General features: G+C 47.0%; 5 protein-coding genes across 5 annotated transcripts; 3 read left to right on the top strand and 2 right to left on the bottom strand.

The window, feature by feature from the left end:
- Positions 1-397: 397 nt before the first annotated feature.
- On the bottom strand, positions 398-3,646 carry ANOM_010636 (ubiquitin-specific protease UBP6; the record flags this gene model as incomplete). Its single annotated transcript, XM_015555892.1, has 5 exons — positions 3,582-3,646; positions 1,873-3,513; positions 1,761-1,818; positions 930-1,338; positions 398-775 (listed from the first exon to the last, which is right to left on the bottom strand). Exons 1-5 carry the CDS (start codon positions 3,595-3,597, stop codon positions 398-400), a joined length of 2,502 nt encoding a protein of 833 aa, XP_015401559.1. The 5' UTR covers positions 3,598-3,646.
- A 146-nt stretch (positions 3,647-3,792) lies between these two features.
- On the top strand, positions 3,793-5,042 carry ANOM_010635 (actin-related protein 2/3 complex subunit 4 family protein). The gene is made up of 6 exons (XM_015555891.1): positions 3,793-3,967; positions 4,016-4,265; positions 4,355-4,431; positions 4,491-4,616; positions 4,676-4,720; positions 4,785-5,042. Exons 1-6 carry the CDS (start codon positions 3,965-3,967, stop codon positions 4,791-4,793), a joined length of 510 nt encoding a protein of 169 aa, XP_015401557.1. The 5' UTR covers positions 3,793-3,964; the 3' UTR covers positions 4,794-5,042.
- A 4,236-nt stretch (positions 5,043-9,278) lies between these two features.
- Positions 9,279-11,260, top strand: ANOM_010634 (uncharacterized protein; the record flags this gene model as incomplete). Its single annotated transcript, XM_015555890.1, has 5 exons — positions 9,279-9,641; positions 9,690-10,097; positions 10,157-10,219; positions 10,281-10,589; positions 10,685-11,260. 5 exons carry the CDS (start codon positions 9,279-9,281, stop codon positions 11,258-11,260), a joined length of 1,719 nt encoding a protein of 572 aa, XP_015401558.1.
- A 640-nt stretch (positions 11,261-11,900) lies between these two features.
- ANOM_010633 (tRNA wybutosine-synthesizing 3 family protein) lies at positions 11,901-13,164 on the bottom strand (the record flags this gene model as incomplete). Its single annotated transcript, XM_015555889.1, has 2 exons — positions 11,901-12,419; positions 12,676-13,164. The coding sequence occupies 2 exons, from the start codon at positions 13,162-13,164 to the stop codon at positions 11,901-11,903; spliced, it is 1,008 nt and encodes a 335-aa protein (XP_015401555.1).
- Positions 13,165-13,777: 613 nt separating this feature from the next.
- Positions 13,778-16,709, top strand: ANOM_010632 (DUF2461 domain-containing protein; the record flags this gene model as incomplete). The annotated part of the gene is made up of 9 exons (XM_015555888.1): positions 13,778-14,034; positions 14,187-14,401; positions 14,466-14,581; positions 14,659-14,712; positions 14,805-14,824; positions 14,880-14,950; positions 15,230-15,429; positions 16,217-16,357; positions 16,632-16,709. The coding sequence occupies 9 exons, from the start codon at positions 13,778-13,780 to the stop codon at positions 16,707-16,709; spliced, it is 1,152 nt and encodes a 383-aa protein (XP_015401556.1).
- Between the last annotated feature and the right edge of the window lie 104 nt (positions 16,710-16,813).

Below are 16,813 nucleotides of genomic sequence, written 5' to 3'. Positions count from 1 at the left end.
TTTAAAGCTTTTGCCTCAAAGGCGCCTGTGAATCTTGTCAAAGGAGTACATAAACTAGATGCCCCAAACCACAGTCACGTAATAGTGAATTCACTCTATGGGAGAGTCTTTATAGTCTTGTGAACCTCCCTCTCTTCAAAATTACTATATATATACAAACAGACAAAGAATGCCGCACGCTGTGGAATTAAATGACGTTGCCTGTGAACTGGGAAAGTCACTCAAACAGGTTCGTCACGTCTGGGCAAAGCCCTACCGTATTGTCTAATCCCCCTATACTTGGCTCCAGAATCCAATTGTTGCCTCAAGAATAAGGTATAAGTAAGGCAGTAGTAGCATCGAGTCAACTTGGAGGTGAAGATCCGTTGACAGATAGGAATAGCGGGACTCTTGCATCTCAGTACTGCTCCCCAATCTCCTCAAGTTTATACTTCTTAGGAACAACGAAGAGAGCAGATGCTTGAACACAAAGCCTTCCAACCGGGTCGCGTACTTCTCCCGTCACGTAAGCTTTGCGATCTGTGGTTTGTACTCGGTCAATTGTCGAGTGGAAGGTATAGAAGTTGCCCGAATATACCGGAGCGCGGTATTTAATCTCAAGGTTTGCCGTAACTCCTGTACGCTCTGGGAAATTGCGGATTGCGACACGGCCTAGATTTTCATCAATGACAGTGGCAAGAGCTCCGCCGTGGACAACAGTTGGCCATCCTTCCAGGCCATTCCCGAGATAGACAACGCTAATGGCCTTCCGCTCTTTGTCGTTCCAGAAGACTTTCTGTATGATGAATCAGCTAAAAGTTTTGGCTAAGATTCGACTGATCCAATGCAAGTAGGAGAAGCTCTGTACGACAGTTACACTGCCCTAAACTCTCTTTATGGCGGCAGGTTCACAGCATGTTGCACAGTAGGAGCCTAGTGAAGAGACGAACCTGTAGCGCTAATCCCCGACTCCCTCTCAATGGACCAGATGTAAACCTCTGCTTCTTGTCCTCCTCGGAATAATTCCCATACACGTCCGCTTCCACGTAGTCCGGATTGTTTCGGAGCTCCTGCACAATAGGCAGCCCATTTTCGTATACTCGACGAATCTCCTCCAGTTTTAGGACATCCTCTGGCGTTGCGGGTTCTACCGGCGCAGAAACCTTATTGTCCATCCATTTCCCTGCCGCGACGCCGAGGCCACCAAAGATTCCGGCATAGATCAATCGTCGCGGCCACTTGGATCTTTCAGGTGCAGGTTGATGGGTTATAGTACTGTTGCTTCTTGAGATCTGGTGATCGAATCGCAATGACAGCTGAGACTGAGTTCCTAGGCTGCGTAACCGGGATTGTAGGGCTCTACGGGTGCCAAACATGGTGCTCACATCGCAGTTTTGCGGGTGGTCAAGAAAGTTGAATTAGCTAAGAACTAATGGGTATATATGCCGAGGCATCTAGCGCTAGATCACGTGATATATTATGAGAATACGATTCTTCATTGCTCTTGAGCAGCTGGCTCCTGATATTTTCTTTATTCTAACCGTTGAGTCTATCCAACTTAGCTCGCCTGAAGGCTTCCCTGGCTCAGAAAACTTCCCTTGGCAGCATCAAACGAACAGGATCAAGCTGGTGCCACGACAAGGATACAACACGAAGAAAAGCCAAGCTGTTTTCACCACTGATGCAGACGTCACTCGTGTTAAACATGTGCACATAATGTTATTATCATCATTCAACCTGTTATTTCATGAAACCAAGGCCGTTACTGCGAGTATCCTTACTCCGCAGTGGGCAGGTCAATCGCGCGGTACAGGAGGATCAATGCAGAATGAGACTCGCCTATAAAATTGTTAGCAAAAGACCTATGTTATTATGTTTCCATAGATGACATACCGCCACCAGAAAGAGTCTCAATCTTCTCCGCCTCCACTTCAGTCACTTTCTCATCGTTGAACCACCACCACTTTCCATCCTCTTCCTTGTTTCCATGGGCTTGTTTCTTGACATATGCAGTGTAGTGGCCACTGTCAGCGCTGGCACCTTGATGTGTGATTACTCCCCGTAGCTCATAAAGGCCTGACTTGTTGGTACCCTCGTCGGAGCGAAGCTTAGGGTCGATAAGTTCGGCAAGCTCCTTCTTTGCTGCAAGGATAGAAGCCGCCTTCTCAGCTTCGTATTCTGCATCGGACTTAAAGACGTCAGCCATTGCGGAATCATCATCCTTATCGGTAGCCTTTGATGCATCTTTCCGTTCTTCGGCGGCTTTCTTCTTCTGCATTGGCTCTAGAGACTCAGATTCCACTTCGGTAGATTTATCTTCATCCCGCTGATGGCCAAGCTTCTGACGCTTGCGAGCACGCTCAACATCAAGTTCTTCCTTTCGGATCTCCCGTACTTTGTCACGAATAGGGATAAGTTCCTTCTTGAGCTCATCTGTGCAGAAGTCTACCGCATCAAGCTCGGCAGGGAATGTAACTTTACGCATGATCTTGGCCTTCTTCTGGGTTTCGCGCTTCCAAAAGAAACGAACAAAGTGCACAGTCAAGTATTTGGGCAATCGAGCAATGCGTGAACGTTTTGTGTAAATGGCATCACGGTCTAGAGTAGGGGAATGCTTTTCAATCTTCTCTTCAAGACCGGCTTTTATGCCATCATGCAAATGGTTTGTTTCTTTACCGATGTGGCAATCAAGCTTGTAGAAGACGTCCGAGCTTGGCGTGGCTTGCTCGCCAGCCTCTTTCGCTCCCGGCTCATCACATTCCGTCACAGATTCAAACCTTCCAGCAAGGAATTTATCCACAAAAGATACTTCATTGCTAGATTCGCCCTCGCCCTCCTTGATTAGCAGCTTGTTCCGCAGTTGGGTTACGATTTGAGACCATGCCTCTTCAGCATCTTGCTGGGCATAACCATGACCGTTTCGATCTCTCTGAGCGAACTGAGGGAACACATTCCTCAAAGCATTCAGGAACATAAGAGGCGGAAATCCCTCCTGTGTTTCAGACATTTGCTTGAATAGATCCCGCAAAGAAGCAGTCAGGTCCATTGAGGCGCCGAGACCACCAAGACCAAAACTGCTGAGATCCGAGAGGTTCGATGATCCACCAGCACCTGCCGAAGGGCGATATCTCAGAAGCTCCTGTTGGAGCTCGGGAACACTTCTCAATGTCTGCAGCGTAGAGTTGAGGTAGCAAGTATTACCCAGGTTTTGAAGACCAGCTGGGGTAGCTCCCTCTGCTTTTGCAGCCTCAGCCTCCGTCATATCCTCCAGGAACTTCACTGCTTCTTTCGGGCGGCCCAAATCCCCGGAGCCTTGGCCTCCAGATGGCGTGCCCATCATCATGAATGTCTGGCCCGGTTTGGCGTTGAGCGAGGACAATGGAGTTTCATCCTTGAGTTGTCCTCCTTTGACCAGAATTTTCTGTCGTTCGGGTTCCACGCCAGTGAGGGAATATAATTGGTACTTAAGCGTTTCACCGTTCGAGGATAGATCAAGCTCGACCTCATGACGTTTGCCCTGGTGCTTCACGATAACTGTGATCTATGAATTAGAAATTTCCGAAATTATGAGAAAATTCATATAGAAAAGTAGAGTCAAATACCTGGTATGGATGCCATTTTGTCTTGATTTTTGAGAGAAACCTCAGAAAACCACTTCTTGACTTCTGCTTGATGAAAGTGACGCATAAACAAGAGCATCGTCACCCGTTACGCTTCGGGGAGGCGTGGGGCAGGGAGTGCAAACAAGGCAAACGCAACATCGCGGCCTTAGCGGGACCGCCGCCTGTGGCTCCTGAAGGTGGCACTTGACACCTACATCTATTCCTATGCTTGCTTCCTGGGCCTGGATATAGACATAAATCATTGAGCCTTCGAATTTGTGACCTGTGGGTCTTTGGTCTGATTCCACTTACGCAAAACAAGTTGTTGATGGGCTCACCAGCGGAGTAACAACGGAGACCCCAGTATACGTCACACTTCCAATATGGTGAGCTAGGTCAATCCGAAGCTAACAATTGATCGCTAACAACTGAAGTCTCAATCATTGCGTCCATATCTTCAATGCGTCCGAGCCTCTCTCACCTCCGCGCTTGCGGTTTCGAACTTCGCTTCCCAGACGTCCGAGAGACATAATGTACCAGAAATCGAGGCCCAGAGCTCTCCTGAACTCCTTCTTAACCCTCTTACCGTCTCTCGCAATGAAAATGAGAAAGTCCTCATCGAACCTAGTGTGAACAGTGTCCGTGTCAGCATTCGGATCAAACAAGCGGACGAGATCGAACACAGTATTACTCTCCAGTCGGATGCCTGCTTCTATCCGACATTGTTATAACGATCAGGTCATGCATAGTGCTAGATACTAACAATTATACAGTTTTGGTCCACAAGTTCACCCGGTTTTTGACGCAGCGAGCCGAATCTTTCTTCATCTTACGCCGGAAGCCAGTAAAGGTCAAGCCTCTTAGTGTGCTTACCACGTCCATGGATACAGTATGCTAATAAGTCAACAGGGTTACGATATCTCGTTTCTAATAACGAACCGAAACGTAGAGGAGATGCTTAAGCACAAGTTAGTCGACTTCATCATCCAATTTATGGAGGAAGTCGATAAAGAAATTTCCGAGATGAAGCTTTTCGTATGTGCCCTCTCATCCACGACATGCTCGCGTATAATAGTAGTATTGACAATACGCAGTTGAATGCCCGTGCGCGATTCGTCGCTGAGTCTTTCTTGACACCTGTAAGACCCCATCTAATGACCCCCCGGTACTCTGAAGACTATCAAATTAACCAATAACCCATAGTTTGACTGAATTCTTGCTCATAATGTTCATTTTATGGTTCGTGAGATATCCATGACCTCCACTTTTTATCCAATAGCGAGTATTGTACAGGCGATCTGGGCTGGTGATGGGGGCTACTCTGCTTCGCTCAATGATTCGTTCCCTTCCCTAGATCTTGAAGTCATTTGGAGTTTAAATGTATGGTGAGCTTTCTCACGACTTACTCTTGACAGTAGATTTCGGTATACGCAAAGTACAACCAGACTAGTAAGAAGCATTTGAAACCACTATGTTTTATATACCATGGCTGCTTAGCTTCTTGATAAAGTGTAAAAAAGGATGCATGATATAATCAATTGCGCCAAGGTGGTGCCTCGGTGTTCAGGGTCGTATAATTGATCATCTTTCACGAGACGAAGATAATACACAGTGTTGTCCTGTAGCAGTGCACGAAAGATTGTGACAATATAGATGCTATAACTAATGTGAGTGCATATTATAGCTTTCTGGTAGCACCTCAATGGGTAACAACTGTAGGACTTGAATATATCTACATTATTGGATTTTTACTAGTAGCTATTGTGCAATCAACAAGTACTTGGAAGATGATCGGCTGTTTCTTCGTAGAAGAGATGAGGGTAAGGTTAACCATTGTGGTACAGGCTGAATTAGAAGGCAGACATATGCTAATACGCCTCTATAGCTCAGTGGTAGAGCGCTTGACTTGTAGCTTGACGACATCAAGAGGTCCGTGGTTCAATCCCGCGTGGAGGCATCGTTTTTTGTCTTGCTTTTATCCCCAGGCCCCAGGCTGTTGCGGTTTTATTATCGTCTTAAACACGCTCCATTTTTGGTACAAGATATAATAAATAGATCTCAATCGGGCTCTCGATGAAGTATACGCTCCCAATTAATAGAACCAACCATATAAATGCTCTCATCTGAGGTCAACTCCATACAGTCTCTGCGTTGAGGCATATTGTATAGAGCTTGTTAAGGTTGGCAATCAATTCTACTTCGGCATTCTGTCGCTTATCGGTGAAGGTCGCTTATCTGGCCCGCACCTCTATCGGTTCAAGGACAACCTTTTCCATATTGAACCACGGTAATACCCATAACAGAGCTGAATGGGTTGTATGTAAAATAATATACCCTCCGGAGTAATTCTATTGAACCACACGGGCGCCTGTCCCGCCTACTATGGTGAATCTGGTAGGCGGTATGACACCCCTCGTGGGGGATTTTCCAAATCTCAATTGCATCCCACTGTAGGCGGTCAAGGGGCACCGTTCCTTATAAATTCGCCTTTATAGCTCAGTGGTAGAGCGCTTGACTTGTAGTTTGATGATATCAAGAGGTCCGTGGTTCAATCCCGCGTGGAGGCATTCTTTTTGCTTCTTTAACAATCGTACAAATTGGTACGCAGTCGAACCTCGGCTGAAGCAATAGTGGAGGCTGTATCACAGTGGAAGTACACACGACGACAACCGTTGATCGTAGAACCACTGTCAATAGTTAAGCTTTATCGAAATTTTGGCTCTACAACTTGTACTATTCCATTAACCTTAAAATTATACTGTGGCAATATGACTTATTGTAACTTTGAAAATGTATATATCCTGCATTGTATCGACACAAAAAGCGAATCTGACATGGTTCAAAACACTGTGCCAGCACTTTTGGCCATAGTTTCTTTAACCATGAAACTCCCTGCTAGGTAGGTCGTAAATAGTCGCCTCCCTCCGGAAATTCGCCTCTATAGCTCAGTGGTAGAGCGCTTGACTTGTAGCTTGATGATATCAAGAGGTCCGTGGTTCAATCCCGCGTGGAGGCACATAATTTTTATGTTCTGTCTTTATGAGCATACTCAAGATTTCGAGCTGTAAATTTCCATACTATCCTCCCGTATGGAATTATCTTAAAATCAGCGCCAGAGCTATTCCTCAAGAGGGTGGGGTGATCACTGATAACTTCGAATCATAACATACTGCTAGTACATACAAAGCTAGTCCGGTCGAGGACAGAGACAATAACGAAGGCCAAGAGGGCTTGTGCAGCGGTGTCGAGGCTCATATTATTTTATATCCTGGATTTATTGGGATTATGGGGTGTTGTTTGGAATAACCCCCTTAAACAACAAAATTCTATAGAACGGCGAGCCTCTCGAGTATAAACACGAGGTTTCTTGAGCATTGCTCAAAAGCATTCCTGTGTTCATCTTATCTCTTTACCATTCGATCGACGCTAAATCTAAGATAAAATTTATGCTTTGACTGGTACTGTCTTTCTTAGTCGCACCGCCTGTGAGCGACTAATAACAAAGAAAGAATAGGTTGGAAGTCTACAAAAGATTGCCCAGATAATCGGAAAATATAGAAAGATATATCTAAGATTGTTCTATTGGTAGCTCACCCGCTTCCAAGTAGAGGAGGTGGTGACGACCTTCGCATAGATGACCGATAGTGATGAACCTTTCATAAGACATAGCAGAAAAGCAAGAATAGGAAAAGTTGTATGCTATGGGCAAGGAGTCGGAGAGTTTTGGTGTCGTTGGGAACATCATATCGCGCGGCAAGCCTTGCCTACACAGTATAATAGGCTGAGGTGTCTCACTACTCTATAAATTGCTCACAAAAACACAAGTCCCTAGCAGTAATACCCGGTTGATACTTCGTGGTTGTCTAAATTCGGTGAGTGATTAGGTACTACTTGGGCTTTTGCCATACCACTTCTATTTCGGAAGGCACTTAGTTATAATAGTTTATCCCGTAAAAAGCGATCCATGAGAACCGAATCTTGGATCCTCATGACCTCAATTTTAGTGTATCGTAACCACTACACAATTCTACCTTTGTGGCTGACGGGGACTCGGCCATACGGCCGCCGTAGCGAAGTGATTCAGCACGCATAGTCATTGATAACTACTAGAAGGATGCCGGTGCAAAGGTTGACATGAATAAACTCGGTCCTGCTCATAAAAATAAAGGCCCCCAGCAACAACACCTCTAGGGCATCCATCGTTCATCTCCACCGAGAGTTGACACTTGCAGTCCAGATAGTGTCCTAATGCATCAATTAGCTCATAGCGTACGTCGAGAGAGTGTACAGATAATTACTCTCTCATTCATCTAGGTATATTTATCTATAAGTGTCAATGGCATCCCGGGATGCAGTGTTGCACCTTTGTCCGGCATTGCAATGGTACGTGTTGCCAAACGGATTGCCACGACCAGCGGTGTAAAACTCGCAACGGCCTGTCCCCGGCGGTGGCACTTCCACACTGTATAGTTTCTCGGTTTTGAAGTCGCTCAAAATGGTGCAGCCATCTCCACTTGTCTCGGTTTGTTGGTATTCGTCACCGCATCCGTGCCGTCTCACGATCGTGTTAGCAGCTTGGACTCCCTACATAATACCATGAGAGTAGGTATAGCGCTGAGAATTTGCATCTTGTCTATCGAAACAATGGTTTTCGGGTTCTGTAGTTCTGTGGCTCTGGCCTGTGGCCTGGAGTGGGATTAGGGAGGACGAAAGTGAGCCACTCTGGTGAGTGCAAAAACACATATGTATTGTAAATAGTTGCAACCTTATCCAATCATTATGGATCTTATATCTATAGTGCCGAAGTGCTTTGTTATCAATCAATATAGACTGTGCAAGCAGCCGCCTTCCTATCTTAGTCATATGGGTAGATACTAACTCAGTTCCCTTATACTCTGAGAGCGCAGTTTTGTAGACACGCTAGAATCATTTCTCTACCTTGCTACATGGATTTATCTAAGTTGAGGAGTATAGTAGTGTTCTCAAGAGGCACTCTAGTACAGTAGTAAAAGTCTCTCTTCACCCTAACTACAATTGTATAGCTTCATTGTTTGGTTGTTTGCTATATCAAGCCTTTACCATTGTATAGCTTGTTATCTATTTTACTTTCTGGTTCAAGCCTGTTTCTATAGCCTATATGTTTGTGAGAGTAGACATGTAATGTTTACATATATTACCTTCTTCTATGTTAACCCTGTTCTCTTTCTACTCCTCCTTTCCTGCTTGCTTTGGTTAGAACATACTAATAGTTTATATAGAACCAATGCATGGCCCATCTCATTTTCCATCACCCCTCATCACGACTAATGGACTAATCGATTAGTCGTCAATAACTGAGATAAAAATACAAATGAAACACAAGTGAATTCTGCATGTTGCCGTTCACTTCCAACCAAGGCTCTCGGCGCTGTCATAGTTGAGATCCCCACGCTTTTCACTCCTAACACAGATCATAATCATCTTTCTCATCACTTCATACCATCCTACTCTTATTCCAACTGCTTTCCTGATGGCTACCAGGCGCCCAGTTGACCCCTTCACGGGACACAACTCTCCTGGCCCACATCATGGTACATATCGAGGTCGTGTAGGCACCATAACGCAGCCTTGCCAGACACCAGAGCCGGGTCCTTCTGGAACGCCTAATCAACAGGAGCAGTTCCCGAGTCTAGGAGCTTATGCGCCCATCTTCCTTCTATGGGAGAAGCTGCACGTGGATATTATCCCTATGACCCTGCACAAACCCCAACTCCAACACCTCGGAACCCTCATCCTTTTAGCCAGCTACAAGCTGTGCATAGCCCACTCCCCGCTCCAGTGCCCCAGCATCCGCTCCATTATGGCCCTCCAGGGCTTCTCTCTCCTGCATTCTACCCCACTGAAGGCACCGTGGCTCCTCAGTCTATGAGAGCCGGAGCCCAGGGGCAAGCAGGGTACTTTGAGCAGATCCCAGACCTGAACAAACCGTTTAGCACAGTTGCTATGAGGGAGGAGATGCCTATTGGCAGTTTTGTGCATACTCGTCAGGCACCTCGCTGGGGCGTTATCAAGATATCAAATGTAAGTGAGCTTAGCTTCCTATGAAGGATGCTACTGATAAATGTGAAGATTCCTTATTCAGTTACCAAAAATGAGATCGCGCAGTTTGTAGGACGCCCAGCGCGCCTTATCAAAGGATGCCCGATCCATATTATCATGGAGCGCTCGACCGCGAAAACTATGGACTGTTTTGTTGAAACTGAAACTCAGGAAGCAGCCCAGAGAACAGTTGACCGAATCAACAGCATCTATGAGACTGGCCGAGCACCCCGTCTTGGTCTTCGCCGTGTGGACGTGGAGTACAGTAACCAAGATGCGCTCTTGAAAGATCTCTTTCCAAGGGCCAAATGCATCGCCTGGGAAGATGGTATGCCCAGGGAGCTTCCAAACACCGATCCGTACTCCACGGGCTTTTCTGGTTTTATTACTAGTGAAGAGATCGTGGGAGCTATTCGTCATGCTGAAATCCCTCACCGTGTAAGTGAGCTGCTCACGCCCATCTTCTGGAGAGGACTAACATTTTGAGCGCCCTCTAGTCGCCTTTCAGTGTTAAGTGCCCTCAGCGCACCTATGAGTCGACGATCAGTACGCTTTACAAGGTATTATATCATCACCCATTGACCAAACAAACGGAGAATGTGTATCTCACCTTGCATATAGTTTCCATGGTACGCCACAATGTTGTACACGGTCGATGATCGCAATCAACTGTTTGACCTGACGAAGCGGCACTTGATATCTCTTGCATCCCGTATTGACAGAACTCAAACCATGGGCCTGGACCAAAATCTGCTGCGAGATCTTCTCTATGCAGGATTTAATTGTCCGGCCTTCAACGAACGTCAGAAATATACTCTGTGTGTGAATTCTAACCTTGCACCAGAGATCGCTAGGTTTCCAGATATCAGCAAGTGGTTTCCGTTCGACACTTTAGTGCAGCTGCCCGACTTTAACAAGGATACAATCTTGGTAAGCCCTTTGTCCTTTTTCATTGGAGCCCACTCCCGACTATTTAACCTCCTTCCTTTCTCTTGACAAAGGACGCTTACGTGTCATTCTTCCAGTATTATGCGAACTTGATATCCAGGGGAACGATCCCCGATCATGGAATCCCACACCTGACGAACACTTTCCCGCAGGAAAGGAATGATCTTCGCTCTCCGTACGGTCGTGTGTGGTTTGAGTGGCCCTCGAATATCACCAAAAAAGTGCTCTGGGAAAAGGCCGTTCGCACTGAAATGCAAATACTAGGCAATCTTGTCCTTACTGGTTGGGTGACAAAGGATAACGAAGCCAAAGCTAGACTGGCAGCTGCGGGACCCTCGTCTTCAACCAGACATGACACTCGACGCACTCTCAGTGGTTCAGTTGCTGGCTCTGAAGAAAGCCTAGGTCTCCAAACATCCTCCAGACTTGAGATCTTCGCCACTCCATCGCGCCGTGTGACTGAGGCTGGTCCATCTCATCGTCCAGAGCGGGAAGAGGCGGATGAAACCCCTCGTCCATTCAATGACAGCGATCAAAGCCCTTGGACCCGGAGGCTTCTCATGTTCCCCCCAGGCACAGCAAGGGAAGGCTTTAATTTTGGCCATCGAAACACAAAGTCCTCTCCGGGTAATCTCACACCTTCTGGTGTTTAGATTTCGGGCTGCACGTTGAGATCCAGAGTTCAAATAACGCTATCTGGCCCATCTGTCATTCTATGACGATATTCCAACTACTTCCTTGGTTTTGTTTACGAATCAAATGGCTTTTGTTTTAAAGTCCACTGTTTTTTGCGTTCAGCTCCTACTCACTCAGTTTGGTGTTGGATTGTCCTTATCTCCAGATGTGCTGCACTCGATATCGTGTCATGGATCATCTGAAGAGATAGACACGTTTGAACTGATTAGCTCCGACTTGAATAGGATATCTGGACAGTTTTGGGCCTGCGCAGGAAGCACATCTTTCTTATGCTTTGTTTTTCCCTTTTTTTACTATGGTTTTGCTTGTACTTGTGTTCTTCCTTCCATTGTTCCCCTGGGTTTAAATCAGTTCTTGGTCATCTCCATGACATGAGACCTAAAACCTACACCATATGGGGTTCGATGTCGACAGCGTTCAAGATCTCTTTTTCTTTTTCTTAAGTTCTGTTGCGTTGCCATTTTCTCCATCGTTCGTCTAAAGTTTTATTGATTCATAATGTCCTTCGTGACAGAGAAATAATGCCAAGGAAGTCCGATGTGAATAAAAGCTATTAGTTGAATCTAGTGGTATTTCTGTGTCTATGATTCCATCTGGTCACGGTTCCTTAGTAGTTTCCAACGTATCTGGAACTTCGTTGTCTTTCGCCTGGTCCTGGAGAAGTTTCTTTCTCATCAGCCCCTCAGCTCTCATCCTCTCTCGTCGTGTCTGGGCATCCTCCCATCCCGGAGGTTTGGTCTTCTTGTTCGTCTTTGGCCCTCGATTCGCAGAGTATAAATCCAACAAACTCTCCCGGAATCTTGTTTTCCGTTCTGTATTGATTGCGAACCTTTCATTTGAGATTGCAACCAACATCTGCAAATACTCCTCTGTTACCAAGCTGCGGATGACTGGTTCGTCAGTTGCTGTCGCATCGTCGGCGTCGCTGTCTTCACAGTACCCGATCACTGACTCCAGGGACAAACCTGCAGAGCGCACAGCGACGATCGGACTAGGACCTTCCTCACCCTCCAAACAGCGCAAACTCTGCAGCCCGCTTTCGCGGAAACCAGAGCTCGAAGCGGCAGATAATACGGGGTGAGCATGTTGTAGCGTTGCTGTCATAATGTGAAGAATCTGTGGAAAGCGTTCTCAGTACTCGCGTGCAGCAAATTGGTGTTTTAGCTAGTCCATTTTCCAAATCCCAGCACCAGACCGGGTGGTATAACTCAGCAACAATAGAGGCTAAGCTTTGACCTTTAAGGGGAACAAAAGAACGAGACATATGCCCCAAGCATACAAAGAAACGCAAGCTTTGTTTAAAGGTAGACAATACCGTGGACAGAAGCACTTCCTTCGAAGAAACAAAGAACGCAGGATTGAACTAACGTACCAGAGGCTCGAAATGGAAGCGCACGAGACGCGGGGCTTTTCCTTGTTTGTTCAGCCCGGGGGGTTTGCCATCTCCAGGAACCATTCCAAACAACGCATGCAACGACTTCGCTTGAGGACCGCTTCTTTCAGGACTTTTGCTGCCACAAAGTGCCCCATAGCCTTGCAAAGGGTCGTGAGACACATAGAGCCATTTGCCAGCACCTTTACCCCCAGAGGCTACAAACTGTCTCCCTTGCTCCTCCTCCTGCGGCTTCGCTTGCTTCTTCCGTCCCTCTAGGAACACGCTGATACGCCCCGCGCAGCTACTAGTAGTAACCAAGCCTGGGTGAGCATTAATGTCATTGATGAGGTCCCGAATACCCTCATCGACAGACCCCTTGGGCGAGAGGTCTGTGTACTCTGCATCGGGAACGGAGAGTTCTGCAAGAATTTTACGCTTGCGAGATTCAAAAACCTCGGGTATCGCGCTTGCTTCGACTTCAATCATGGCTAGCTTGATTTAATTTAGTTTATTTCCCCCCTCATGTGGAGTCGTTGTTGAGCAAGGGATAGAAACAGGTTGGTTAAGGTGCGCTGCTGTCTGGAAAAAGAACGAGACTATCGGCTAATATCTTTGGGTGAAACAGGTGGGTCAAATGAATATTAGACAAAAACAAAATCGATAGAACCAGAAGAGTACCAGAAGATATACTCCGTACAGGACAACAAGTGAGTAACTTTGTTCTTAGCCCGACAAATCCTGAAATGGGTTCATTCCGAGAGTGACGACGTTTAACGACCGCACTAATTTTAGTAGTTGCGGGAGGCAAAGAATTGCCCGCTTTCCCACGCGAAAACCGCCCCAGAAGTTACCAACCTCCTGGTCGCATTCCCGGTTCCTTCTGAACCGTCTCAAAGTCTATCAGTCACTAATGACCCCATAGTTCGGTCAAGAAGTTTACAAGCTGCCGCGGGAGCTTATTAATTACTATACCTCCCAGATCTCCCCTATAAGTTGTTTCGCTCCACTCTTGCATAACTAATTGTGTCTACAAAGAACAGCTTCAATTTATGTTTTCTTCACAAACGGAGAAGAAGAACCCGAAAACCTTTCTCTTGCCATGCCTCGTCGATCGTCTCGGGCCGTTCCCGCGTCGGCGGCAGCACCAGCGCCAGTACAAAAAAGGCGCGCGTCTGACAGACTCCCCACTGCCTCCAAGACAGGACCAAAAAGACCAAAGTCCGACATCACCACTACCACCACTGGAAGGCCCGTCAGGTCCACCTCAAAGAAGAGCAAATATTTCCAGGAAGAACATTCAGATCATTTAGAGACTGATTCCGACAATGGCTCCCCGCTGGAGGATTCCCCCTCCAAGTACGACGACTCCGCATCGGAGGATGCGGAATCAGATGCATATACCACAGCCGATGAGGCGACAAAAAATCCAAAAAGAAACCCGGGAGACCACGAAAGAGCCTAGGAAGCAACAAGGGAGACACCGAAGGTACCAGAAAGAAATCGGACAGTGTTCTAGAAGGTGATACGAACGAAGCATTGAAAGATAAGCAGTTGTGGAAGGAAGGTGTCAGAACCGGCCTTGGACCTGGAAAAGAGGTCTTCATCAAGAAGCCCAAAGCAAGGGAGGCAGGTGCTGTGCCCTACCAAGAGGATACCTTGCATCCCAACACCTTCCTTTTTCTTGTGGACTTGGCAGAGAACAATGAGAGGCCTTGGCTCAAAGGTAATAATATACCATGAGGAAATCAGGGCTCTGAATCACAGCTGACTATGATCACCTTTGATAGCGCACGATGCGGACTACCGTGCTTCTAAGAAGGATTGGGAGAGCTTTGTTGAAAGTCTCACCGAGAAGATTTCAGAGATGGATAGCACGATTCCTGAGTTGCCTGTTAAGGACCTGGTGAGTGCTAGCAGTTAAATTGGCATAAACAGTTCCAAAAGAGATGGCTGCATTAACGAGTATTTGCGTTGGTCCAGGTATTCCGTATACATAGGGACATTCGGTTCAGCAAGAACCCTACTCCTTATAAAGTACGTTTGAACTTTGAGCATTTTCAACTTCTAGTGACCATCCCTTACGGGTACTGGATTGTATCGCCAGGCTAACAACCGGGGTTGGGCAGACACACTTTTCAGCTGCCTGGTAGGTAAAAGAACCAATACTAAAAGAAAAAACAGTCAATTAAACAGCCCCATAGGTCACGCACAGGCAAAAAGGGCCCTTACGCTGCTTATTATGTCCACTGTCAACCTAAGTCCTGCTTTGTCGGTGAGTAATACCAGAAGAATATTTCAAATGTTTCCATTTGTTCGAAAGGCTATGAGCCAATTGCCTCCAAATATGATGTTGCACGGTCTAGAGGGCCTTTACCTCAACTTCTGGGAGTCGCATATATGTCATGATTAGATCTGTCTCCACGTTGGGCACGGCTCATTGTGGGTCAAATGCTCTAAGCCTAGAGCAATGGGACGTTGCACGACATCTTCTATCCAACCGAATCATTGGCGGGGAAAGTATGTGCTAATGGCATGTCTCGGGTGGGCTTAGGTTCAGGTCTCTGGCATCCAGAGGCGGACAAACTTGCGCTTATGCGAGAGGATATCGACAGGAATTCGCATCGCTTGAAGGCGGTCTTAGGAGAGGAAGGAATGCGCCGCGAAATTTTCAATGGGGTACCTGATGAAGAGAAGGCTGTTGAGGCTTTTGTCAACCAGAATCAAGAAAGCGCGCTCAAGACCAAACCCAAGGTAGGCAACTCTTCGTTCCTCAAACATTGCTCCACAGCTCAAAGGGTCTTTTGACCTTATGGTTTTTATTCTCCCACCTATGCCGGTCTAATTGCATCAAATCGTTTCGTTGGTGAGATAGATGCGCCCGTTCTTGAGGTTCGAAGGCGAGTCGGTCGCGTCTCATCACTAAACATGGCGTTTGGTGCTCGTTAGTTTTCATCTCAAATGACACAGGTCTCCATCAGAAGTCCTGTCTCTGAACATAAATAGGGCTAAACACGCCAGCCTGACACATGGGTTAATGGTGGAGGTGCCCAGATACAACTTCTGCGAAGTGCTGGGGTCGCCATGGACGTGGGATCTCCATTATCGTCAACAAACTGCTAGTGTCTCCAGCATCATAAATTGAGGGAGAAAATCATATCGGCGGGACGATCTAGCTCTCAGTGGCCATTCTCTAAAGATTCGTTGCCTTGTGGGCGTCAACAGCCTTCCGTGATAGCAAGTCTAGAGACCAATGTTGATGGATGCAAGCGCAGCAAGCGCGAACGGGCGATCCCGACTGGTCTACCCGTCCGGGTCGCACCCTTTTCCAACGCAAGCCCCTGGGGCTTTGCCTTGGGTTCAACGTCATTACTATTCTTCGGCCTAGCACGGGAATTCCTCTGGCGTCCCACAACGTGTTTTGGTCTCGAAAACTTTTCTACACCGTCTCATCTGTTTCCATGGTTCACCATCAGCTTTAACCCGGCGGGTCACCGATGTCGTCCAATTACAATGCTAACAAAATATTTTCCTTACCCAGGGCTACGGCTTGGACAATGAAAACATTCGACTGCTCCGCTTGCGCAGTTTCACCATCGGCAGGCCTCTAGCCGACGAAGAGCTTATGAGTCCCAACGCACAGGACAAAATTGCGGCCCTTATTGGTATCATGGAACCTTTCGTAAGCCAATCCATCCCAACGCCCTTGTCGTATAGCCGTCGTTTGGCTTTCCCTCTTTGCTTGCCCGCATCTGCATCCATTGGATCCTAGCACCGGTATCAAATACGGGCCTTTTCGCCCCGTTCCCCTCTTCGCCTCTCCAGCCACTTCAGCGGTGTAGCCTCGGGCACAATGATACCCACCATTTAGCCAGTTGTGCTGGAGATAGCAGGGGTCACTTGGAGAGTCTTCTTATGTGATATTTTTACTGACAGGAGATGTCATCACTTGATAGGTTACGTACCTCAACAGCGTCGTCATGCCCGATCCGGAGGATATGGATGCCAGTTCTGGGTCGGAAAGTACAGACTAAGTCGGGCATCCTCTTGGGATGAATGATAGCATGGTGTCTGCCACAATGTAGGTGTATGTTTGAAGACTGTGTGGGGTATTTTTCTTAGTTGTCTCTCGATGCCT

The sequence above is a fragment of the Aspergillus nomiae genome (assembly GCF_001204775.2).
Source record: "Aspergillus nomiae NRRL 13137 chromosome Unknown contig00568, whole genome shotgun sequence".
NCBI classification, from domain to species: Eukaryota; Fungi; Ascomycota; class Eurotiomycetes; order Eurotiales; family Aspergillaceae; genus Aspergillus; species Aspergillus nomiae.
This window is presented reverse-complemented; position numbering and strand designations above follow the sequence as displayed.

Excerpts from the sequence above, each read along its gene's own strand:
- ANOM_010635 (XM_015555891.1), top strand. Across the intron at positions 4,432-4,490 it reads TACGCCGGAAGCCAGTAAAG|GGTTACGATATCTCGTTTCT; the intron begins GTCAAGCCTCTT and ends ATAAGTCAACAG. Across the intron at positions 4,617-4,675 it reads TTTCCGAGATGAAGCTTTTC|TTGAATGCCCGTGCGCGATT; the intron begins GTATGTGCCCTC and ends GACAATACGCAG.